Raw genomic sequence first — 27,222 nt, 5'->3', positions numbered from 1 at the left:
ACCCCAAATGAAAGAAATGTGACATCTCCACACATACAAGTACCGAAAGATAAGCAATCTGTCCATTAACAATATTTGATATCATGTACAGATTGACTGCAGAGGGTGTTAACCTCAGCAGAATGTCAGTGATTGCTTGCTGTGTATTTGATGTCAAGTGGTATTTTTGAACTGAGAGCTGAACAGAACTTGCTAGTCAGTTATGCTTGGAAGTGATAGCCGCCATGAGAGAGTACATCATTTTTACCAGTCATGGAATTTTAAGTCACGTTTGTGAGTTAAACACATCCTGCTGTCTGGCAAAGAACAGGGGAAAACACTTTTAATGAAGAATTTACATTTATGTATGCCTTGTGATAACATTCTGCAGTATATTAAAATGGTAACTTCTCCCTGTAACTAGAAATGCAGGTTTTCTAGAATGAATGAAGTAGTTAACTACATAAGGACATTTCCTCTGTTCATTTTTCCATAGCTCCTCTTCAGTAGTGCATGAGAGCCTTTCATTTTCGATTTCAAGGAGATATGCATGGAAAAAATATCAATGAGGTAGTTTCTTATTGACTTTCTTGCTTATTTAAGGAAACTCCTCTTCCTAGAGGATCCTTCACCTGTGAACAGCTGGTGTCCCTCAAAGTTCTACCTCTTCCACCAATACCACTGAAAATTTGTTGGTTCTGCCACTAGTCATGCTCATTAATCTTAAACACAGGATGTGAGATGGGGTTATTTTATGTCAAGGCAATAATTGACTAAGTATGTCATCAAGGAACCCAGCAAAACTGGATTAAATAAAAACTGGGGGAAAATATCCTTGGTTAGATTCCCACCTGGCACAAAGGAAAATGTTTATACTTGTTAAAAGTCATTCATCTCTGTCCTGATCAGAAGATCTGCTTAGGGTGGTGTCTAGGCTCCACCACCTTTGGTTCCTTAATAGAAATTTTAAAAAAAGCAAAGGAGCAAATCTACGCCATTTGACCCCTGGAGCCTGCTCCACCATTCAGTATGATTATGGCTGACCATCAAACTAAATACCTTTTTTAATGCTATTCTGGAAACCACTCTCACCCCCAATTATTTGAATCTGTTAGCCACGAGCTATATCTACCTCTCTTGGGGAAAAAAAAATGTTTTGGCCTCAAACACTTCCTGTGGTCATGAATTCTACAGGTTCACCACTCTCTCTGAAGAAACTATCTTCCCTTCAGTCCTAAAAGGTTTACACCTTCTCTTTTTAAACAGTGACTACTGGTTCTAGACTGCTCTTACCATCAGGGACATCCTTCCTGCATCTAACCTATCTAGTCCTACTAGAATTTAAGGTCAGAAATGGGGGTGTTTGCTGATATTACATAATGTTCTGTACCATTTATGATGACTCAGATATTGAAACAGTCTGCGTTCATGTGCCGAAATCTGGAAAACCCAGATTTGGGCTAATAAGGGGCAAGTAACATTCACACCACATAAATGCAGTCAATGAATATCTTCAAGGGAGAATCTAACCACCTCAACTTGACATTCAATGGTATTGCCCATCACTGAATACTCCCCTTTCAATATCCTGGGGACTATCATTGGCTAGAGACTAGACAGGACCGGCCATAGAGGTTGGGAATCTTGCAACAAATAACTCACTACTTATTTCTTCCAAATCTGTCCATCATCTACAAGACACAAGTTGAGTGTGTGATGGAATACTTGTCACTTGCTTGTATAGTGCAACTCAACAACACTTGAAGCTTGGCATCATCCAGGACAATTCTGTACACTGCACAAAGCACCCACAACGTTCAAAATTTACTCCCTCCAATACTTATATGGTGATTGTGGTATGTATCATTTGGTATACACTGCAGCAACTCCTCAAAGTTCCTTCGACAGCACGTTCCAAACTTGAGCGCTACCATCTGGAAGGACAAGGACACCAATACACCTCAACCTGCAAGTTTCCCTCCAAGCTACACATACATTCACAAATTTGCTACACTGCAAAGGGAGGCCATTCTGCCAATCATTTCTGTATAGTCTCTTTAACTGAGAATCTGTCTTAGTGCCATTCTTCTGTCTTCCCCGTGTAACACTGCAAATTGTTCCTCTTTGGACATAAGCTAATTCTTTCTGGTTGCCTTTGTGGATACATCCTTAGGCAGGACTTATTGTATGAAAAAGTTTATCTTTGCTTTTGTCTTTTAATAATCTGTGCCTCTCATGAATGAGGACGCTTTCCCCTTATTTACTCTGTTCGGACTTCCTGTCATGTTGAATATTTCAATCAATTTCCTCAGTTATCTCTTTTCCAATATAAACACTCCTAACCCCTCCCATCAATCTTCCTAATTGTTTGCTCAACATGGTTATGTATCACTTCTACCTTGGTAGTCTTGAAGATAAATGGGAGAGTTGAAATATTGAAACTCCTATTAGTTTTATTGAATACAACAAACTCCCATTTTAAATTTAAAAAGTGCAACATGACTAGGTGGATGTGGAATTGGTTCTTATGTATGTTATTCATATGTAAAGTTTAAGTTCTGATAATCCACCAAAGGTGAAAAGATGCAAACTTATTACCTAGCATGACTCAATGGGGTCATTGTTGTTCTACAAAGATTTTGATCCTGAATTCCATAATAGCCTCCCTCCTTCCCATCTTGATAACCTTCCCCAGCCTTCAAGTTCTCTGCAATATCTGCACTCCAGTTCTGGCTTTTTACTTATCCCTGATTTCAATTGCACGCCTATTAAATATCTCCACTTATCCAAGTCTTTCTCCTTTTTAAGGTACTGCTACCTCTCTGACCAACATTATAGTCACCTATTGCAATATTCCCTTTTGTGAATCTATCAGATTTGTTTGAAAACTCTATTGTGAAGCTCTGGGATATTTTACTATGGTTGTTGCAGTAAATTAGAAAATTGAGATTTAGATGATCCCAAGGATGCATTTAAATGGGTCTAGGGGAGGGGAACCATTTACATCTACAGCAAAGCAATTAAAAGTTTTTTTTTTTAATAGTATTGTTTCGTCAATTTTGCCAAATAGCAATGTTAATGAGCTTCACTTTGCAAAGTTGACTAAGGGAGGGAATACATGAGATGAAAGAATCTTTTGAATTGAGTAAATGGTTTGCCCCTCGTTGAAATGTATGTTTTGGGCACTAGGGGAATTTATTTGGTACTAGAGTGTAAAGGAATATTGTAGTGTAGGTGTTGAATGATTAAACTGTTTGCCCTTACCTTTAAATAGTACATGATGTAATCTAAAATGTAGTGTAATTCTACCTGTTATAAATACTATTTCGGTTGACGTAATGCCTGTAGCTGTTTACTAGCTGGTGTGTTTGATTTTGATTTCGTATTTTTTGATCTTCGGGAGCCAAACCAACAAGACGGTCTACCAGGCTCCAAGTACTTCGTGAATGTTCTGGGGCACTCCCATTGTGGTGTTGATTTCCAAAAGCATTATGTTTCAATAAAATGAAATAGTCCCTGAGGACTGTGTACTTTTATGTTTCTAACTATTCTGTGCTGACACAGGTGATATCCTGGTAATTGCAGCAACACAGTGACATTTCAAAGATCACTGTGTAGAAAGGAGGCACTTTCTGACCATCCCAATATGGAGCTGAATGTTGAAATGGTAGTGGGAAGAAAACCTTTTTAATAATGAGGAAATGTTTAATGTATATTTTTCTGTTATGGTTTCAGAGAAGACACATGAATATGTAGATATTATCTGTCTTTGTGGTGACACTCCCTTTACCTGCACAGCTGAGTTTCTACAAAGGCAGCATTGTGTCTTTTCTTTAATTAGATTGCTCCTTTGTCATGAAGGCAAGAGGTTATGCTAAAATATAGTTTTGTGGTCTGTATCCCATCTTACTCAAGTGGTTTCTCTTCAACAGGGACTGATTTGATGGACTCAGTTTGACATTTCCTGATGGTCAATTTTGTATAGTCACATTTGATTTAGCGGATGTTGGTGAGTCAATGACACACAAAGTATTGTAGCCTAATGCTGACCGTAAAATGTGTTTGTCAGCAGGAATTACTGAATATTTCTCAGGAGGGTAAAGCCTTGCTGTTGTCTCTGTTCCAACCCCCACTCAGCCAGGCCAATTACTGTACCCTGACTGTTTTCATTAAGAAAAGGGAATTTAGCAAAAGATCAATTTGGACCTGCATGGCATCTCATTTATTTCTATTCTACTGTATTTTTCTGGGATGCAGGAAGTGATAGCAACTTTTTTCCCTTTATTGTTTTGCAGTCTACACGTTTCCTCCTCTTGTTGGACTGCAACTTCAAAGTTATTTTGCCCAAGTGGCTGTTCTTTCACCAGAAGTTGATGAATGAATGATGTATGCGTTCAGTATGTTCACGCTAAGCTGCATGGCCATACACAGATGGCCCAGGTCTATTCATTACCATGATCAGCATGTAGAACCTATTGCCATGCACTATTTGTTTGACGAAAATTAGAGGAATACAGCTCGCAAGCACACCTAATCCTATTGTCATTCACTTCCCTAAAGAGCATATGTATCACCTGATATGATCTATATATAACTCCAGACCCACAGCAATGTGGTTGATTCTTAACTACCCTCCTGAAATGTCTGATCAAGCCACTTAGTTCAAGAGCAATTCGTGTTGGACAATGCATGCTTGCCCTCCCATGATAAAAGTGAATTTTTATATATGCATCCTTACAGTGGGAGTGACTAGATAAACATCAGATGCACTTTTTAAAATTCCCACTACTAGCATGTTAAAGATCACAATACCAGGTTATAGTCCAACAGATTTATTTGGAAGTTCTAGCTTTCAGAGTTCTGCTCCTTCAGGTAGTTAGTGGGGCAGGTTCATAAGACACTGAATTTATAGCAAAAGATCACCGTGTCATGCAATTGAAACAATAGATTGCTGTTAAGTATTTCATCTTTTCGAATAGGTTGCAGGTTTTGGTTCAATAATATGTAAATCCCAGAACTTCTTTCAAGTCACATTTGAGATAACCTAAGGTTTTATATTTTTTAAAAAAGTGACATCTCAGTTCAGACAAGGCATTAAAGTTGTGAGATTAGAGTCTGTCTGTATCCCAGTCATGAGTCTATACTGGTTCTATTTCCAAAGTAGGAATTTGTAAAGTGTGAAATGGATTAACTGCCTGGAGATTGAGTGCTTTTGGAGCAAAAGTAGAATCCAGTCTGACTCAAGATTGAGATAGAGACAGACTCTAAGCTTAAACCTTGAATGCATTGTCTGAGTTGAAATGTCACTTTTCTTTAAAAATATATAAAACCTTTAAGCTATCTTGGAAATGTGACTTGAAAGAATTTCTAGGATTTACGTATTAATGAAAGACTTAACAGCAACCTAGGTTTGTTCAATATATCATTTTATTTGCATGCCACTGTGATCTTTTGCTATAAATTCTGTGTCTTATGATCCTGCCCCACTAGTTAGTTGATGAAGGAGCTCTGAAACTAGTACTTCCAAATAAACCTGTTGGGCTATAATCTGTTGGTGTTGTGTAATTTTTAACATCCAACACTAGCAATTCTGCATCGTGATCAATTGTAGCATTTGATCTGTGAGACTTGGCTGTCTGACCATAAGGTACTTTGTTCCTGTTAAGTTTGCATATCACCAATTTATTACAAGGCTGTGGGGTATAAATGGACATGCTGTTGATGCTTATTTAAATGTTTACAATGTTTAATTTGCAGATCTAATACCATGAAACAAAATTACTTTACAAGTATCAGTATAAAATCGAGCTGCTTGCCCAGTGACTGGTGAGAGATTTTCTACTCTTCTCTCAGACTGAGCTCTCCAACTGCATTGTTGATTGCATTCTCTGTTTCTCAAATGTGCTGACAAAGTGGAAGCCTGTAGTTTTGGAATTAATTTGCAATTCTTGGAGAAATATATACTGAGACTGGTCAGATCATTAGGACTGTCACAATTAGCGATATAAATTGCTTTCTTGTCTGTCAGTGCATGTAACCATTTGGGCAGGCAGCTAAAGGGCTCACTGTTAAAACAAGAAATACACATTATAGCTCCCTAACCTCATATTCTGACAGGGCCTTTGCCAGACCTGGGAGACCCAGTATATTCAATACACAAACACCTTGAACTATTGCAACTTTACAGTTTGCTTTTCCTCCATTTGTATCTGTTGGATGAATGGTTCTTCAGTTAGATACCATTTTTAAAAAAAAGGATTTAGGATATCAAAGTCGGACGAAAGCATAATAAAAAGTAATGTGAATATAAATTTATGTACAACCACTAGATACCATTACAAGGAAAACTCGGTGTGATGCAAGTGCCAGATTAGGGTGGTGTGTTATGAAGATGTGGCTGTACATTTTGAGAGTTAAAAGCAGCAGAACTACCAGACATGGTAACAATGGATGTAACGCTGGGTTGAACAACTCTAGTAGTTTGCTGTCTGGAGACAAAAACAAATTAAAGTTCAGCCTATCAGTTTAAATGATACCCTGATTAAAATTAACAATTTCCAATCAAGTTTGAATTGAGTATATTGACAATCTTAAAAGCCAATCTGATACTCTGGGGTTTAAGATTTGGGGGGGGGGTGCGATATTTACCAGTTGAGGGGAGAATTACCAAGCCTAGCATGTACCAGGCTGCTTGGAAAAAAAACATCTCTCTTCAAAGTACTTTTTCAATCAGTAACCTGTGATGCAGAAATTCCTAACAAGGAGAAAAGAAGACACAGGAAGATCGAAAGACAAGAACTTGCAGCTGCCTGGTTTTGAGACAAGTGTTGTTTTGTAAACCTTAATTGGGAGTTTTATTGGGCTAGTGTTACAGAAGGAAAGGTAGAAGACGGGTTAGAGAAAGAAATCGTAAATAGTGTTTTGTTACTTTATTGTTATAGTTTAAGAAATAAAGTTGTTAATTTTTTACTGGAAATAGATCTTGGCCACTCAAACTTTTACAGACTACTGCATGGGATAAGTCTTTTGTGTTGCTGGTTTTAAATTAAGTAGGAGAGTTTACTCCATGTTGTAACAGGTGAAATCTGTACATTTTCAGTGTAGTCTTTAATGACACCGGTTTGTCCTGAGGTGAGGTAATGGTAGGTAATTTGTATGCGAAAACACCCGCAAACAACATTGGGATAATGGCCAGATCATCTATTTTAATGTCAGTTGAAGATTCAGGGCACCAAAGAGAGATCTCTCCTTGTCCAAAATAGTGCAATGGCATCTTTTATACAATGGAACCTTGATTTAACAGCTAGCATGAGATGATGAGCGAGGTACTCCCTTGGTTTCCAACAGGGAATGCCAGCCTACATTCTGTGCTCAAGGCCCTGGAGTGAGATTCGAGCCCATAGTGTTCCAAATAGGAACTGAACTTGTCACAACTGAGCCATGGTGGCATAGTTCAGTTCCACAACTTTTCTGTTCAGATCAGGAACAAGAATTTCTTGGGGCCTAAAAACCATTTTTTTTTTTTGTATGGTTTACCAAACAGGATTCATTTGAATGTGTTGTTGCTTTTATAGAGTTTGACTTTCAAGACAATGGCTCAGATTTTATTATTGCTTTTCTCTCCATATGTCATAATCGTAGAGCTGTACAGCACGGAAACAGACCCTTGTCCATGCTGACCAGATATCCCAACTCAATTTAGTCGCACCTACCAGCACACGGCCTATTCATATACCCATTCAGATGCCTTTTAAATGTTGCAATTGTACTAGCCTCCACCACTTCCTCTGGCAGCTCATTCCATACATATACCACCATCTGTGTGGAAAAAGTTGCCCTGTAGGTCTCTTTTTATAGCTTTTTCCCCCTTCACCCCAAACCTATGCCCTCTAGTTCTGGACTCCACCACACCAGGGAAAAGACTTTGTCTATTTACCCTACCCTCACCTCTCATGATTTTATAAACCTCTATAAGGTCACCCCTCTGCCTCTGACACTCCAGGGAAAACAGCCCCAGCCTATTCAGCCTCTACCTGTAGCTCAGTTCCTCCAACCCTGGCAACATCCTTGGGAATCTTTTCTGAACCCTTTCAAATTTCACAATATCTTTCTGATAGGAAGGAGACCAGAATTGCACGCAATATTCCAACAGTGGCCTAACCAATGTCCTGTACAGATGCAATATGACCTCCCAACTCCTATACTCAATACTCTGACCAATAAAAGAAAGCATACCAAATGCCGCCTTCACTATCCTATCCACCTGCAACTCCACTTTCAAGGAGTTATGAACCTGCACTCCAAGGTCTCTTTGTTCAGCAACACCCCCAGGACCTTTATTATTTAAGTGTATAAGCCCTGCTAAGATTTGGTTTCCCAAAATGATGCACCTTGCGTATATTGAAATTGGCCCATCAGATCAAGATCCCATTGTAGTCTCAGGTAACCATCTTCGCTGTCTGCTACAACTCCAATTTTGGTGTCATCTACAAACTAACTCTTACGCTCACATCCAAATCACTTATATAAATGATGAAAAGTAGTGGACCCAGCACTGATCCTTCTGGCACTTTACTGGTTACAGGCCTCCAGTCTGAAAAACAACCCTCCTCCACCAGCTTCTGTCTTCTACCTTTGAGTCAGTTCTGTAACCAAATGGCTAGTTCTCCCTGTACTCCATGAGATCTAACATATGTATTCCAAGACATCCAGCACATTTTTCAAGATGTCATCATCTATTTCCCTACATTCTATATCTTCCATGTTCTTTTCCACAGTATATACTGATACAAAATGCTCATTTAGTATCTTCCCCCATCTCCTGTGGCTCCACACAAAGGCCACCTTGCTGATCTTTGAGGGGCCCTATTCACTCCCTAGTTACCCTCTTGTCCTTGATGTATTTATAAACACCTTTTGGATTCTCCTTAATTCTATTTGCCAAAGCTATCTCATGTCCCCTTTTTGCCCTCCTGATTTCCCTTTTGACTATACTCCTACTGCCTTTGTACTCTTCTGAGGATTTACTCAATTCATCCTGTCTATACCTGACATATGCTTCCTTCTTTTTATTAACTCAACCCTCAATTTCTTTAGTCATCCAGTATTCCCTCCACCTACCAGCCTTTCCTTTCAAACTAAAAGAAATATCCTCTCTCTGGACTCTCGTTATCTCATTTCTGAAGGCTTCCCATTTTCCAACCATCCCTTTACCTGGGAACATCTGCCCCCAATCAGCTTTTTTATTCCTGATGAAGGGCTTTTGCCCGAAACGTCGATTTCAAAGCTACTTGGATGCTGCCTGAATTGCTGTGCTCTTCCAGCACCACTAATCCAGAACTTGAAAGTTCTTGCCTCAAACCGTCAAAATTGGCTTTTCTACAATTTAGAACTTCAACTTTTAGATCTGGTCTATCCTTTTCCATCACTATTTTAAAATAATACAATTATGGTCATTGGCCCCAAAGTGCTCCCCCACTGACTCCTCCGTCACCTGCCCTGCCTTATTTCCCAAGAGTAGGTCAAGTTTTGTACCTTCTCTAGGAGGTACATCCACATACTGAATCAGAAAATTGTCTTGTATGCACTTAACAAATTCCTCTCCATCTAAATGCTTAACACTATGACAGTCCCGGTCGATGTTTGGAAAGTTAAAATCCCTGACCAAAACCACCCTATTATTCTTACAGAGAACAGATCTCCTTACAAATATTTGTTTCTCAATTTCCCTCTGACTATTAGGGGGTCTATAATGCAATCCCAATGAGGAGATCATCCCTTTATTTCTCAGTTCCACCCAAATAACTCCTTGAATGTATTTCCAGGAATATCCTTCCTCAGTACAATTGCATGTTGTATCTTACCAAAAACACCACATCCCCTCCTCTCATGCCTCCTTTTCTGTCCTTCTATAACGTTTGTGTCCTGGAACATTTAAGCTGCCAGTCAGAGATGTACAGCATAGAAACAGACACTTCAGTCCAACTCGCCCATGCCGACCAGATATCCCAACCCAATCTAGTCCCACCTGCCAGCACCTGGCCAATATCCCTCCAAACCCTTCCTATTCATATACCCATCCAAATGCGGCACGGTGGCACAGTGGTTAGCACTGCTGCCTCACAGCGCCAGAGACTGGGGTTCAATTCCCGCCTCAGGCAACTGACTGTGTGGAGTTTGCACATTCTCCCCGTGTCTGCGTGGGTTTCCTCCGGGTGCTCCGGTTTCCTCCCACAGTCCAAAGATGTGCAGGTCAGGTGAAGTGGCCATGCTAAATTGCCCATAGTGTTAGGTAAGGGGTAGATGTAGGGGTATGGGTGGGTTGCGCTTCGGTGGGGCGGTGTGGACTTGTTGGGCCGAAGGGCCTGTTTCCACACTGTAAGTAATCTAATCTAATCTAATCTAAAAAAAATGTTGCAATTGTACCAGCCTCCACCACTTCCTCTGGCAGCTCATTCCATACACATAAATCCCTTTAAGTGAAAATGTTGCCCCTTAGGTCTCTTTTATATCTTTCCCCTCTCACCCTAAACCTATGCCCTCTCGTTCTGGGCTCCCCGACCCCAGGGAAATGACTTTGCCTATTTACCCTCTCCATGCCCCTCACAATTTTGTAAACCTCTATAAGGTCACCCCCCAGCCTCCGACACTGCAGGGAAAACAGCCCCAGCTTGTTCAGCCTCTCCCTATAGCTCAAATCCTTCAATCCTGGCAAAATCCTTGGAAATCTTGAACTCTTTCAAGTTTCACAACATCTTTCCGATAGGAAGGAGACCAGAATTGCATGCAATATTCCAACAGTGGCCTAACCAATGTCCTGTACAGCCACAACATGACCTCCCAACCCCTGTACTCGATACTCTGACCAATAAAGGAAAGCATATCAAATGCGTTCTTCACTATCCTATCGACCTGCGACTCCACTTTCAAGGAGCTATGAACTAGCACTCTTTGGTCAGCATTACTCTCTCGGACCTTATTATTTAAGTGTATAAGTCCTGCTAAGATTTGCTTTCCCAAAATGCAGCACCTCACATTTATCTGAATTAAACACCATCTGCCACTTCTCAGCCCATTGGCCCATCTGGTCAAGATCCTGTTGTAATGAGGTAACCCTCTTCACTGTCCACTACACCACCAATTTTGGTGTCATCTGCAAACTTACTAACTGTACCTCTTATGCTCGCATCCAAATCATTGATGTAAATGACAAAAAGTAGAGGGCCTAGCACCGATCCTTGTGGCACTCCACTGGTCACAGGCCTCCAGTCTGAAAAACAACCTCCATAACCACCCTCTGTCTTCTACCTTTGAGCCAGTTCTGTATCCAAATGGCTAGTTCTCCCTGTATTCAGTGAGATCTAACCTTGCTAATCAGTCTCCCATGGGGAACCTTGTCGAATGCCTTACTGAAGTCCATATAGATCACATCTACCTCTCTGTCCTCATCAATCCTTTTTGTTACTTCCTCAAAAAGCCATGTTGACTATCCCTAATCAGTCCTTGCCTTTCCAAATACATGTACATCCTGTCCCTCAGGATGCCCACCACCGACATCAGGGTCTCACTGGTCTATAGTCCCCTGGCTTGTCCTTGCCACCCTTTATCAATGGCACTACGTTAGCCAACCATCCTGTTTTCCGGCACCTCACCTGTGACTATCAATGATACAAATATCTCAGCAAGAGGTCCAGCAATCACTTCTCTAGCTTCCCACAGAGTTCTAGGGTACACCTGATCAGGTCCTGGGAAATAATCCACTTTTATGCATTTCAAGACATCCAGCACTTCCTCCTTTGTAACCTGGACATTTTGCAAGATGTCACCATTTATTTTCCTACAGTTTATATCTTCCATATCCTTTTCCACAGTAAATACTGATGCAAAATACTCATTTAGTATCTCCCCCATTTTCTGCGGCTCCACACAAAGGCCGCCTTGCTGATCTTTGAGGGGCCCTATTCTCTTCCCTAGTTACCCTATTGTCCTTAATATATTTGTAAAAACTCTTTGAATTCTCCTTAATTCTATTTACCAAAGCTATCTTCTGTCTCTTTTTTTGCCCTCCTGATGTCCTTAAGTATACTCCTACTTCCTTTATACTCTTCTAAGGATTCACTCGATCTATCCTGTCTATACCTGACATATGCTTCCTTCTTTTTCTGAACCAAACCCTCAATTTCTTTAGTCATCCAGCATTCCCTATACCTACCAGCCTTCCCTTTCACCCTGACAGGAATATACTTTCTCTGGATTCTCGTTACCTTATTTCTGAAGGCTTCCCATTTTCCAGCCATCCCTTTTACCTGCGAACATCTACCCCCAATCAGCTTTCGAAAGTTCTTGCCTAATACTGTCAAAATTAGTCTTTCTCCAATTTAGAACTTCAACTTTTAGATCTGGTCTATCATTTTCTGTCATTATTTTAAATCTAATAGAATTATGGTCACTGGCCCCAAAGTGCTCCCCCACTGACACCGCAGTCACCTGCCCTGCCTTATTTCCCAAGAGTAGGTCAAGTTTTGCACCTTCTCTAGTAGGTACATCCACATACTGAATCAGAAAAGTGTCTTGTACACACTTAAGCATTTAGATGGAGAGGAATTTCTTAACACTATGGCAGTCCCAGTCTATGTTTGGAAAGTTACAACCCCCTACCATAACCACCCTATTATTCTTACACCCTATTATTATCTCCTTACAAGTTTGTTTCTTAATTTCCCTCTGACTATTAGGAGGTCTATAATTCAATCCCAATAAGGTGATCATTCCTTTCTTATTTCTTAGTTCCACCCAAATAACTTCCCTGGACGAGTTTCCGGGAATATCTTCCCTCAGCACAGCTGTAATGGTATCCCTTATCAAAAATGCCCCCCTGCCCACCCCCCCCCCCCCATTACCTCCCTTTCTATCCTTCCTGTAGCTTTTGTATCCTGGAACACTCAGCTGCCAGTCCTGACTATCCCTGAGCCATGTTTCTGTAATTGCTATGATATCCCAATCCCATGTTCCTAACCATGCCCTGAGTTCATCTGCCTTCCCTGTTAGGCCCCTTGCATTGAAATAAATGCAGTTTAATTTATTAGTCCTACCTTGTCCCTGCCTGCCCTGACTTGTTTTTAATTTGTCTGTCTGTGTCTCAGATTGATCCCTTCCCTCACTATCCCCCTGGGTTCCCCCCGGCCCCACACCTCACTAGTTTAAATCCTCGTGAGCAGCTCTAGTAAACCTCCCTACCAGTATTAGTCCCCTTCCAATTTAGGTGCAATCCATCCTTCTTGTACAAGTCACTTCTACCCCAAAAGAGATTCCAATGATCCAAAAACGTGAATCCTTCTCCCATACACCAGCTCCTCAGCCACGCATTCATCTGCTCTATTCTCCTATTCCTGCCCTCACTAGCTTTGTAGCACTGGGAATAATCCAGATATTACTACTCTCAAGGACCTCCTTTTTTTAAAATTCCTGCCTAACACTGTAATCTCCCTTCAGAATTTCCACCTTTTCCCTTCCTATGTCATTGACCCAATGTGGACAATTACCTCTTGCTGGTCCCTCTCCTGCTTGAGAACATTCTGCACCCTCTGAGACATCCTTGATCCAGTCTTTTCCATCCCTGAGCCACATTTCTGCAATTGCTATGATATCCCAGTCCCATGTTCCGAACCATGCCCTAAGTTCATCTGCCTTCCCTGTTAGGCCTCTTGCATTGAAGTAAATGCAGTTTAATTTCTCTCCCAGTGCAGTTTTATTTTGCTTTGTCCCTGACTGTTTGACTCGCTTCTTTTCTGAACTGTACCAGTCTCTGATTGATCTCTTTCCTCAGTATCTCCCTGCGTCCCCTCCACACCTTTTATTAGTTAAAATCCTCCCAAGCAGCTCTGGCAAATCTCTCTGCCAGTATATTAGTCACCTTCCAATTCAGGTGCCATCAGTCTGTCATTGTACAAGTCACTTCTACCCCAGAAGAGATTCCAATGATCCAAAAATGTGAATCCTTCTCCATACACCACTCCTGTGCCATGCATTCATCTGCTCTATCCTCTTCTCACTAGCTCGTAGCAGCGGGAGTAATCCAGGTATTACTACTCTTGAGGGCCTCCATTTTAAATTCCTGCCTAACTGTCTTTATATTCTCCCTTCAGAATCTCATCCTTTCTATGTCATTGGCTCCAATGTGTACAACGTGTTCCGGCTGGGTGCTCTTCCTCCTTGAGAACATTCTGCACCTTCCTGAGACATCCTTGATCCTGGCACCATTCTGATTTTGCACTGGCCACAAACATTTTCTGTGCCTCGGATTAGAGGGTCCCCTAACACAACCCATCTCTTGGAACCTGACGTACCCCTCATTGCATTAGAGCTGGTCTTGATACCAGAAACTTGACTGTTCGTGCTACGTTCCCCTGAGAATCCATTCCCCCCCCCACCTACATTTTCCAAAACCGCATATTTGTTTGAAATGGGGATAGCCACAAGACTCCTGCACTACCTGCCTACCTCTCTTATCTTGCCTGGAGTTAATCCATCTATGTGACTGTGTATCTGCGATTTTTCTCCCTTCCTAACTGCCATCCGTCACACCCCCTTGCTATTGTAAATTCCTCATTGCCTCTACCTGTTGCTCCAACCAATCCATTTGATCTGAAAGGATTTGCAACCAATGGTATTTATTGCATATATAATCCTCAGCACGTAAACGCCTGCATCTGAAAAGAAGACACCTCACTTTACTAAAGACCATCGTGGAGAGTGAAGAAGGTTAGCACAAATTGCAGCAAGACCTTGATCAGCTGGGAAAGTAGGCTGAGAAATGGCAAATGGGGATAAATATAGACAAGTGTGAGATCTTGTATTTTGGGAAGTCAAATCAAGGTAGGAATTTCATGGTGAATAGTAGGCACTTAAGGATCTTGGAGTTCAGGTGCACGGTTCTCTAAAGGTGGAGTCACTGGTAGACAGGGCAGTGAAGGCGGCTTTTGGCTCACTGGCCTTCGTCAGTCAGGGCATTGAGTATAGAAGTTGGAAAGTTATGTTGCAGTTGTACAGAATGTTGGTGAGGCCGCATTCGGAGTATTGTGTGCAGTTTTAGTCACCTTGCTATTGGAAGGAAGTTATTAAACTGGAAAGAGTGCAGCAGAAATTTACGAGGATGTTGCCTGGATTCAGTGGTCTGAGTTATAGCACAAGCTAGGACTTTTTTTTTTCTGTTTAGAGCATAGGAGACTATAGAAGTGTACATAAGATCACGAGAGGCATGAATAGGGTGAATGCACTCTTTTTTTTTTTTTTTACCAGGGTTTGCGAATCAAGGACGAGAGGACATCCGTTTAATATGAGGGGAAAGAATAAAAGGGAACCTGAGGGGCAACGTTTTTACACAAATGGAATGAGCTGCCAGCAGAAGTGGTTGAGGCAGGTACATTAACAACATTTTAAAAGACATTTGGACAAATACATGGATAGCAAAGGTTTTGAACAATATGGGTCTAATGCAGGGAAATGGGGTTAGCATGGATGGACATTTTGGTTTGTATGGACCAGTTTAGGACTCTGACTCTGACTCTGACTCCATCCCATGTCCACCTTGTCAAGACCATTCAGGATTTTCTATGCTTCAATCAAATCACTCTTCACTCTTCTAAACTCCAGTGGAAACATGTTGTCGTTCACAAGACAATCTGCTCATGCCAGATATTAATCTGGTAAATCTCTTATGAACTGCCTCCCATGCATTTACATCCTCTCTTTTTAAATAGGGGGGCTAAATCAGCTCTTGGTATTTAAGATGTGGACCTACCAACGTCCTTGTCATTGTTTAGCAATTACAGATTTCTAAATACCAATGATGGATAGGAATATGGGGCAATGTCAAATAAAAACCTTTTTTTGAATAGGGCGTTCAGCTCTGACCATATTGGATGGTAGAACAACCTCGCTGTCTAAATACCTGACTCTTGTTTCTGTTTTATGGTAACCAGCTCATAAATGAACTGATAATGAATGTGGTTTTGGTGCGGTGCAGTGCAGTGCAGTGCCTGGTGTGTGACTTGAAACTGAGCCTCATATGTAATCTGTTGTCCATAATACATGATTAGAGCAATCATTTGAGTCCATGAAGAATTATTAGCCAATCTCTATGACTACTAACTTGTAAAGTGAATTAAAACCATTAAATGGAGAAACAATATTTTCTTTTGTTGTGCAGTGACTGATATTCACGACAGGGACTATATATATTCCAGTCTTTTTCTTTCACGTTGTCTAAAATAGATACTAGAAGACTGTCTCCTGTGTTCATAGATTTAATGTAAAATAATTTGAAGTTGGCCCTAAACACCTTCTGGATGAAGGACAATTCAACAACAGATATAATTGTGGTCTCAAGATCATACTAGATGCAATGCTAGAATAACTATACAGTTATACAGGATAAGTGTCCTTTGAATCTGACAGAATATCTCATGAAAGTCGGGGATATATTTTGAGTAGATTTACTGGTGAGTATACCTTCATCCTTAAGTCTTGGGATTCACCACTAAACTTCTCTCTGCTTTTCTAATGTGCTCATCTCCTTTGAGACATTTCTTAAATTCTATCTCTGTGACCTGGTTACCTGTTGCCAATGCTGTCTTTCAGATAAGATGCCAAACTGAAGTCCCACCTGTCACTTTCTTTTGAATGTAAAGGATCCCTTGGCACTAATTTAAAGAGCAGGAAGTTCTCCCTGGCAAACATCTGTCCCTCAACTAATGGCTTTAAACACTTTTTTTTTTATTTTAAAAGCAAACCCTAATTAGCTGACCATTTTTCATGTCGTTGTTATCCCCACTTCACCACCCTGCCCTTTATCTGCAGCTCCCCCCATACCCACCCAGCCCTGAAGAAGGGTTACACCCAAAACACCGACTACTGCACCTCTTGATGCTGCCTGGCTTGCTGTGTTCTTCCAACTTCCTGCCTGTCAACTTTGGATTCCAGCATCTGCAGTTTTTTTTGTCTCGATGGAATGTGCTCGGCATTAAATTGGCTGTATTTTCTATTCTTTAAAGTACATCATGGCTGTAAGTTGTTTAGGTTTTTAAGAGGTCAAGAAATGCACTGTCAATGCAAGTCCTTTTTAGTTTTACAACATTTTTGTATAAATCCGTACCTGGGTTAATATAGTAATATTTGGTTCATTTTAGTTGAGGCGTTATTTTGGGAGCAATCTTGTGCCACCTTTTCCACCTAAGAGTTATCTCGCACAAACTGAGTCTACAGCTGAAGAAAGAAGACTTCAATTACAGCAGTATCTTCAGAAAGGTAAGTCTATCAAATTGTTTAATCTTTTATAGATGACCTAGTTGTCTTGTACAAGTGCCCCTTTGGCTCAGTTAAGTATGTGTTTTCGGAGTGAGAGGGGAGAGAAACAGCCAGCGTTCCAGCTCTAATCCTGACACCCTGAAGTGGGTTGGGACATGCTATCCTTCTCCGGCATGTTATCCTTGTCCAACATTCACATGTAATCATTTTATTTCTTCACTTCCCCAGTCCCCAGTTTGTGGTCTGACTCTTCTCCTCATTACTCCCTATGAAAAATTCTGTGGGAAAATAAGCAGGAGAGCTCCTGCAATTCAGTGGACTAAAGTTCCAGCAATTTCAAAAGTTATTGCAATATTTCAATACCCTTGGTTAAATTTAAAAAAAAATCAAAAATGACTCAAACCAAAGCCACTTTTGAATTAGTCTTGCACCAATAGTTTTCATTGAGTGGCTGTCATCGGTGAAAGTGGAATAGTGTTTAATGGAATTAAATTAGCTGAATTCAGGTCTCTCTAACACACTGAAGCCACAGCATAGTTATGTAATCAGCACAATTTTAACTGCAGAAATTTGAAAGCACTCAAGGTGCCACAGCCATTGGAAAAACTTGGTGGGAGGCAGCAGACAGGCTAGAAGAAGCTAAGATACAAAATAAATTGAGACATTTCCTGGTAAACCAGAATGAAGAAGCGAAGGGGCAGCGGTGCTTCAAAGGGATCTTTGGACCACCAAACTGGCGATTCCCAGCACCAACCTTGTGTGGAATCTATTCATTTGGGTCTCTGTTGGCTGGCTTCTGCCAGCATTGACTGAACTCCTACTGCAACTGGATGCTCAGTGATTTGGCTCTATTTGAAAGAGGCCTAGAAGTTAATTTATCCATGCTCCACACTCTAAGTAGAGGAGAGCGTGAGAGTCGATGGATCAATCACTTTTCTCATTCTCCATTCTAACCTTGGGTTAACATCCAGCTAAAATCATCATTTGTCTTTTGAAAGATTCTTTAATTTGAGTCAAATACCCTGTGGTAGCCAAAGTTTCATTGCTAGGTTAATAAAGTCTCTTGCAATGTTGTGACTTCAGGCAGGTGCCTCCTCATCACATGCGATTTTCAGTGATTGACTGACTCACAAAGCAAATTTATCTTTGTGATCACAAAATTGATATGCACTTATCTTAGATGAAATATAAAATGAAAGATGTGATATCGTGAGAAATGTTTTACAAACTTTCAGAATGACTGACTGTAAATGACAAATCTATTCCAATAGAGATCATGTGAGGTGGAATAGGAGTTACCTAAACTCTGGAAAATAAGTATCTGAGTAGGAGAAAGATGTAAAGGGATCTGAGGGCACAGAGACACAAATCATTAGAAGTAGGAATGCAGGTTTACAAAATCATCAGTACAGCTAAAGAACTGGGGTTAATTATAGAGGAATTGAATTCAAAGTGGAGAGATTTTTCAGTGTGAATAAATAACTCCAACTTAAAGAACTTGAGGCAACTGGAATAGATATCTTTTAAAGGGAAGATAGATAACTACAGAGGAGAGAATGTAATAGAAGACTATATTGTTGGACTTGGAGAAAATAAGGCAGAATTAAGTTTGTGAAATATAAATTTTGCCATAGATCAATTGGACCAAATGATGTATTGGTGTGTTGTGTAATGTAGTAATGTGTTCTCCCTACCTAGGGAAGGGCATATTAGCCGTGGATGTAGTGTAATGCAGCTTCATCAAAATGATACCTGAGATGATTGCCCTTTTTGAGGAGAGATTGGGCCTACATGCTGTACCATTTAAAAGAATGTGGTGCAATCGAATCAAATCCTTTTATGATCAGCAGGGTAGATGTAGGAACGTTTTCACTGCCTGTGGAATCTAGAGCCAGGTTAAACAGTCTCAGAATAAAAAGTGGGCTATTTGGGACTGAGGAAGAAGTTCTTCAACCAGAGGGTAGTGGATCTTTGAAATCCTGTATCCCAGAAGGTTGCAGAGGCTCAGGCATTGAGTATGTTCATGACTGAGGTTGATATCCTTTGCTATCTTTAATATTTAGAAATATATGGAGACAGTTCAGGAAAAATGCATTTAGATAGCAGATTGAGATGAATGTTGGAGCAGGTTCAAGGGGCCAAATGGTCTGCGCTTGCTCCAATTCCTTTGTTACTATGTTTAACAAGTATACTTGGAGCCAGTATGCCATGCAAATATGAAAGCGGCATTAATGGGCTGAGGACCTGAACCAATATCTTTAATTTTAATCTGCAAAAATGATAGTCTGTTAACTTGATTTATAATCAAATTTAACTTATAACTAATAAGATACAGGAGAAAGGACGAAGCTTGGAAATTATTAATACAACTTATGCCATGAAGCAGGCCTACTTGCGCTGTTATTTTTTCAGTGATAATGATCATTCTTTGAGTTTTATGTTTGTACAATAAAAGGTTTAGTATTTTAGCTTTTAAAATAGATATTGTTTTGAGGGGAAGGTGATGAAGTGATAATGTCACTGGATTAGTAAGCCAGGCCCACACTAATGCTATAGGGACATGGATACAAATCCCATTGTAGCAACTGTGGAATTTAAATGTTACTGCAATCAATAAATTTAATCAATTACCTGAAGTGAAAGAATAGCTCCACAATGACATTTATGAAACTATCATGGGTTGTTATTTATATAAAAGAAAAACATCTTGTTCACAAATGCCTGATCTGGCCAACATGGTCCATGGCTAAGTGATTGTCAACTGCCCTTTTGAAATGACTTAGTAAACTACTTGGTTGTGACAGTTAGGATGGGCACTGATTGGTGGACTTGTCATGGGATATGGACATCACTAGCAGCATTTAAAAAAAAAATCAAGGTACAGCATGAAAACTGAAGAAAAGGATTGGATTAATGGTCATAACAAGTGGATGTTTTGGATGGAAGGTTCCTTGGTTTTCTTTTTGAAAAAAACATATCTATTCAAAGATACCTTTTGGAGCCAGTGACACTTGAACCCAAGCCTTCTCTTTCAGAGGAAGAGAAACTTTTACTACATCACAACAGCCCTAAGTCTTCAGTGTAATTTTTACATCCTGAAGTTCTCTTACACAAAATAAACTTTTTTTTTCAGTCACCAAATCATCTGTGATATTTTTCCCTCTTGCTAATCTTCTCCAATAACAGATGATCTAACCAACACCCCTTGACTTTCAATGGTATTACTATTGTTGGATCCCTCATTATCAACATCTTTGGGGTTACCACTAATTAGAAATTCAACTGAACTCATCACATAAACATTGGCTACAAGAGCAGTTCAGAGGCTAGGAATACTGTAGTGGGTAACTCACCATCTGATTCCCCAAAGTGTGTTCACCATCTAGAAAGCACAAGTCAGGAGTGTGATTGAATACTCCCCATTTGTCTGGATGGCAACAACTGTCCAGAAGCTTTTCATATCCAAGACAAAGCACCACACTTGGTAGTCACCACATCCACAAGAAACCACTCTCTCCTCCACTGATGTTCAGTAGCAGCAGTGTGTACTATCTACAAGATGCACTATAGAAACTCACCAAAAATCCTTAGAAAATACCTTCCAAACCCATGACCACCACTATCTAGTAGGACAAGGATGGTAGATGCATGGGAATACCACCACCTGCAAGTTCCTCTCTAAGCCACTCACTATCCTCACTTGGCAATATATTGCTGTTCCTTCACTTGTTGCTGGGTCAAAATCCTAGAATTCCCTCCCTAAGGGCATTGTGGGTCAACCTACAGCATGTGGACTTCAGCCCTCAACAGGGAGACTCCAGACTTCAGCAGCAACCCAGTGCATCATCTTGTTCCAGAAGTGAATCAGCATCTTGAATTTTTCTAACGAAACCAGGAGGAGGAATCAAAGGTACTAGCTGATACCACAGTGTGGAGGCAACCAGTTGGTTTATGACCAGTACTTGGCCCCTGTAAGAGACCACTTGGAACAGTCCTGTCCAGCAGGCCAGGTGAGCTGAGACTTTGGCCTCCAGCTCCTGCTAATTTGTTGGCCAGGATTCTTCAATTGGGCTAAGGTAGGCCCCAGATGCAGGAGATGGATAGTACTGCAAATAAACCCCCATAACTCCTCTGACAAAGAATTAATCCACCAATAGACTAATCGGAATCTAGAAAGTTTGGCCCACTAAATCCTGGTAGAAGACTGCCTGGCACTTGCATATCCTCCTCAGGTCAGCTGGATTGGTGAATATGAGGATATGTCATAGGCCAAAAGAGCCAGCCCTATGCCAATGTCCAGACAACTACCTCCACAAGAGGCACAGGAAAGGCCCCAAACAAAGGGCATACATCCAACTGGACAAGGGGCAACCTTAATGCACCCCTTTCCCAAAGTAACATGGATACAGTGACATGTTAAGTTTAATCCGACACCCTGGTGGTGTATAGATGCCAGGCTTAGGCAATGACTGCATCTCAAACCTGAATGCCTGGAGTCCTAAGTAGAGACTCATGATTGACTCTGCTCAATGCCTTGTCCTGATTTGAGGGACAAGACAACGCTTTCCTGACCAACCCTTTGGGAAAAGTGAATCAGATCTGGACTAGATCGATGCTGTCATGGATCCTCTGGCCTGGGACATGTACAACTGGTCAAGATGGATCATGTCATCCAGCACGGATGCAAGGCAGGATGACAAAACCCTGGCAAAAATCTCTTAATTCATGCTGAAGCGAAAGACCAGATGCCAGTTTTTTGGCCAGCAGAATGATGACCATCCCACGTCAAGAAAAGGGATAGCTCTCTGGCCTCAAAACATTCCTCCAGGACCCATGTGTAGTCACTTCCTAGGACATGCCAGAACATTCTGAAGAACTCCACAGTCTTTCTGTCCAGCCTCGGGGACTTGCCTCTCTAAAGTGGCAGGAGCATCAAGCATCCTGTTGGTGTTCCCACAGAAGGAATTGGATCCATAACCTCTCAGAAGCACATCAGGTCCCAACAAGCAACAATTCCCTGTGCACTCCCTTCCTGTCATTTTACACACCTCACACAGCTGGGTCCATATCAGTCTGACTAAGACATGACTCTAGGTTGAGCAGTTCTTTCTCTCGACCCCCTTGCGTGCTCCTAACAAGATGCAACCGTGAGTCTTGTCCATTTCCCACCACTGCCTCCAAGGAGGGGAAGCCCTTCAGCTTCCTTCTGCAGCTGGCCCTGAATTGACCAGAATAAGTCCTGAAACTACTTGTCCTGCAGAGGCAGGTTATTAGGATGGAGATTTTGCCGGACTTCCCATCAGGTTGAGGCATTTATCCAGATCTCTCCACCTCCTACTCACTGCTAGATACTGCCTTGGTCCCGCTCTTCAAGGATGAAGTTAAACTTTATAAGGGAATAAGGTTTTTTGTTGTTTAGTCTTTTCACTAAATTCACTGTACAAATGTTGTACAAATGAGTCCCAAATGTTGTATTTGTCAAATTTTGCTTTGCTAGCATGATTCTAAAGAAACAAACCAGCTACTAAATATTATATTCTTGCTTTTGCAGTTGGAGAGGATCCTGTTATATCTGTCAGTGAAATATTCACCACTTTGTTAAAGAATGCACAACAGGTAGGAAACGATTTTAACTTTTCAGTCCTGAATTAACATTGTAAATGAAAAAAATTGTGCTCACTATATACATTGTACTTAATATGGTTTTATTGAAAGGATTCTCTCCCATTTCCACATTATCTAAGAAACGAGCCTTTGCAATAATCACCTTGCAGTCATTTTTTAAGCAAATGGCTGTAACCTGATCTTCACTCAGATATTAGAGTATGAAAGACCTTGGAGATTGGTTTGCAACACGCATCCTACATGCTAATGCACTTTAGTTCGTGTTTTTTTCCCATTGGATAGCTTCAGATGTTGTGCATCAAATCCTTGGTATGTGCAAGGAAAATATTATAACAAAGTGAGGAAGATACTTATTAATTAACTTGGGGTGAGGAAAGAATCAGTCGCATGGGGAAAATTGGATTGATTAAGAAGAGTCAGCATGAATTTCTAAAGGGGAAGTCTTTATCCAACTTTTGTACTTTTTGAAGAGGTACCAGAAAGGATTGATGAGGGTACTGCTTTTGATTTGGCTCAAAGCATTTGGTATAGTCCCTCAGAAGAGACTTATGAGGAAACTTGTAGGTTATGGTGTCAAAGGAACAGTAGCAACATGGATACAAATTTTATTCAATGACAAAACAGAAATGGTCAATAGATTTTTTTTTTGGGCTGGAGGAGGTTCGGAGTGAAGTTTCCCAGGGATTGGTATTGGGATCCTTGCTTTTACTGACCTATTTTAATGACCTGGATCTTCATGTGCAGGGGGGGTAATTAAGGTTTACAGATGACCCTAAACTTGGAAGAATTGTATACTGTGAGGAGAATATTGAGGAACATCCAAATTAACATTGCCAGGACTGGGCAGATGAAATTCAATGCAGAGAAGTGTGAGATGATGCATTTTGATCAGAAGAATGTTGTGACAAAATAAAAAGGGAGTACAATTCTAAAGAGAGACTTGGGTGTATACATTCACATATCATTGAAGGTGGTGGGACAGGTGGAGAGAACAGCAAATATAGTGTGTTTTTGGCTTTATTAAAGAGACATAGTACAAGAGAAGGGAGGTGATATTGAACTAGGACAAGAAACCTATAAGAGCTCAGCTGGATTACTGTGTAGTTTTAAGTGCCACAAGATTGGAAAGTTGTGAATGTAGTGGAGAGATTGTAGTAGGGGTTACAAGAATAGTTCCAGAAGAGAGAAACTTCAGGTATGAGGATAGAATGAAGAAGTTGAAATTCTTTTCCATGGAGAAAAAGCTGAGAGGCCAACTCATTTAAGGGTTTTCAAAATCATGAGCAGGTAGGGTGACATTGTTCTACTTGTAAAATAAATAAGAACAAGAGGGCATAGATTTAAAAGCATATGCAAATGAAAAATGGGTGATGTGAGAAAAAATATTTTCATACAGTGAGTAGCTAGAGCGTGGAATGCAGTTCCTGATGGAGGCATTTGAGGCATTCAATGGGCATTGGATGATTATTTTGGAGAGTAATGGTTTGCAGATATGTTGTGAAAGAGTAGGAGATTGTTGATAAGAGGAGGTGCAGTCACAATGGGCCAAATAGCTTCCTTCTGCACCTTAATTTTTCCGTGATTCTGCATTTCACCTGATCTCTCGATGCCAAATCTCGACTGGAAAGATCACGTCAAGCCAGGCAGGGTTAACAACAGCTTAACGTCATTTTAAATGCTAGATTCAGTCCAACAATGCTTTTTGTCTCTAACAGTCAGACTAATGCAGAGAATATAGGGTTACTTGGCTTATCCTGATGCCAAATAGAAGAAATTTTTAAAAGAATGAGTGTTCTATGGCTTCAGTATGCTCTGGAAGCAAAAAAAAACAAACTATGCAGTTACATTCTTTTTAAGTAATGTAATACAGAAGTCTATATAATGTGGTGATGCCTCATGCATTCCCAATGTGATGAATGATTTGACTGGGACTAGGTTATGTGTTTTGTTTAGGTTTCTCATTGAATAGCATTGTGTTGTATCATGCGGGGGCTGCGTATTCTAATTATCTGATTCATTTTTGTGTGCCCACAATTTTAAATTGCTATGATTTATGAAATCATAAGGCATACATTAAATAAAGATTTGCATTCTATTTCTGCAGTAAGACTTACAACACTCACACAGTAACTTAACTAATTAACTGATCATGTAATGTCAACGGAGACTGCTTTAAAACACACAAGTAACTGATTATTTACTCCTTCCTGGTTTGTAGACTTTAGAATACCTTCAGGCAGTATTGGTATGGAATTCACAGCCAGTCTTTAAGCAATAATTACTTTAGGATGAGCACTTCCTATATTCAGAAATGCAATACAGTACTGTGAAGAATCCTTAGATTTAAATGGCTGTTTCTGAGGCTTGGACACTTCACAATTCATAGCCTGAAAACTGAGAAATTTTCTTAATTTTTCTGCCTTGTCCCAAACTTTGTTCAGAAAAAAATTGATTGCCCTGACTGGACTCACCTGAGAGTTCTACTTGGACTTTTGTTGCTCAGTTTTGTCTTTGTCTGTGCATATACTAACCAAACTACTTGGTTAGCATAATGGTAGCAATATAAGTTAGTAGTTCTAGACATTTGTGATCACGTATTGAATAATTTTAGGATCTGGATACGGTTTTCATGTAAAATGGATAAAGGGATTTTGTATTTATTAGGGAGTGCTTGTACAATTACAACCACCTTTTAATTCCCAGAATCTATGTGGACACTAAGAAGTACAGTTAGTAAGTTTGCAGATGACACCAAAATTGGAGGTGTAGTGGACAGCGAAGAGGATTACCTCAGATTACAACAGGATCTGGACCCAATGGACTGAGAAGTAGCAGATGGAGTTTAAATACGATGTGCTGCATTTTGGGAAAGCAAATCTTAGCAGGACTTGTACCCTTAATGGTAAGGTCCTAGGGAGTGTTGCTGAATAAAAAGACCTTGGAGTGCAGGTTCATAGCTCCTTGAAAGTGGAGTCGCAGGTAGATAGGATAGTGAAGGTGTTTGATATGATTTAGTTTATTGGTCAGAGTATTGAGTAGAGGAGTTGGGAGGTCACGTTGCAGCTCTACAGGACATTGGTTAGGCCACTGTTGGAATATTGCATGCAATTCTGGTCTCCTTCCAATTGGAAAGACTTTGTGAAACTGGAAAGGGTTCAGAAAAGATTTCCAAGGATGTTGCCAGGATTGGAGTATTTGAGCTATGGGGAGAGGCTGAATAGGCTTGGGGCTGTTTTCCCTGGAGTGTCCGAAGTTAATGGGTGTCTTTTATTGAGGTTTACAAAATCATGAGGGTCATGGATAGGGTAAATAGACAAAGTCTTTTCCCTGGAGTGGGGAAGTCCAGAACGAGAGGGCATAGGTTTAGGGTGAGCGGGGAAAGATAAAAGACCTACAGGGCAACTTTTTCCAGAGGGTGGTGCCTGTATGGAATGAGCTGCCAGAGGAAGTAGTGGAGGGTGGAACAATTGCAACATTTTAAGAGGCATTTGGATGGGTATATGAATAGGAAGGGTTTGGAGGGTTATGGGCCAGGTGCTGGCAGGTGGGACTAGATTGGGTTGGGATATCATGGTCGGCATGGACACTTTGGACCGAAGGGTCAGTTTCCATGCTGTACATCTCTGACTATGACTAATGAGTAGTGGTGTAGCATACTAACATAATGGACTAGAAACAACATTCAAAGAAGGGCAGAAATCATTAAAGAGAAAAGAGACTTGAATGAGGTGAAAAGGTGAGGAGCATTAAGTGTGTGGCTTATCACACTTTTCTCGTGGGGAGTTAAGGATTAGCAGTCAATGTTGACTATGTCAGCAATGCAAATCAAATTTATATTTCAAGTTTGCTGACCACACAACTAGGTAGGATTGTAAGCCATGTAGAGGATGTAAAGAGGTTTCAGGGTGATTTAGACAAGTGGAATGAATTGCTAAATATGTGGCAGATACAGTATAATATGGGCAAATGTGAAGTCATCTACTTTTGGTATGACAACCAGAGTAGCAGTTTTTTTAATATACGATGAATGACAAATATTGATATACAATGGGATCTGGGGATCCTTGTAAACTGTTCACTGAAAGCAAGCAGACTGGTGGATTTACGAAGTTTGGGAGAAAGTATTTGGGATGCTTTTGTAGGTTACATAGAAACACGGAAACATCGAAAATAGGAGATGAAATACATCATTCTGCCTTGCAAGTCTGAACCACTATTAGTTATGATCATGGCTGAGCATCCAACTTCTCCCACATATCCTTGTGATCCATTTAGCCCCAAGTGCTATATTCAATTTCTTCTTGAAATCATACA

General features: G+C 40.5%; 1 protein-coding gene across 1 annotated transcript in view; it reads left to right on the top strand.

The window, feature by feature from the left end:
- LOC140476750 (sorting nexin-31-like) overlaps positions 1-27,222 on the top strand; it is a 123,473-nt gene that overhangs the window by 5,209 nt on the left and 91,042 nt on the right. Inside the window, exons 3-4 of the mRNA XM_072569563.1 lie at positions 17,166-17,283; positions 22,835-22,899. Of these exons, the coding sequence (XP_072425664.1) occupies positions 17,166-17,283; positions 22,835-22,899 (183 nt within the window). The remainder of the gene's footprint in view (positions 1-17,165; positions 17,284-22,834; positions 22,900-27,222) is intronic.

Source organism: Chiloscyllium punctatum, chromosome 5 (genome assembly GCF_047496795.1).
Source record: "Chiloscyllium punctatum isolate Juve2018m chromosome 5, sChiPun1.3, whole genome shotgun sequence".
NCBI classification, from domain to species: Eukaryota; Metazoa; Chordata; class Chondrichthyes; order Orectolobiformes; family Hemiscylliidae; genus Chiloscyllium; species Chiloscyllium punctatum.
The sequence above is the reverse complement of the archived record's forward strand: the minus strand, read 5'-3'. Positions and strand labels throughout refer to the sequence as shown.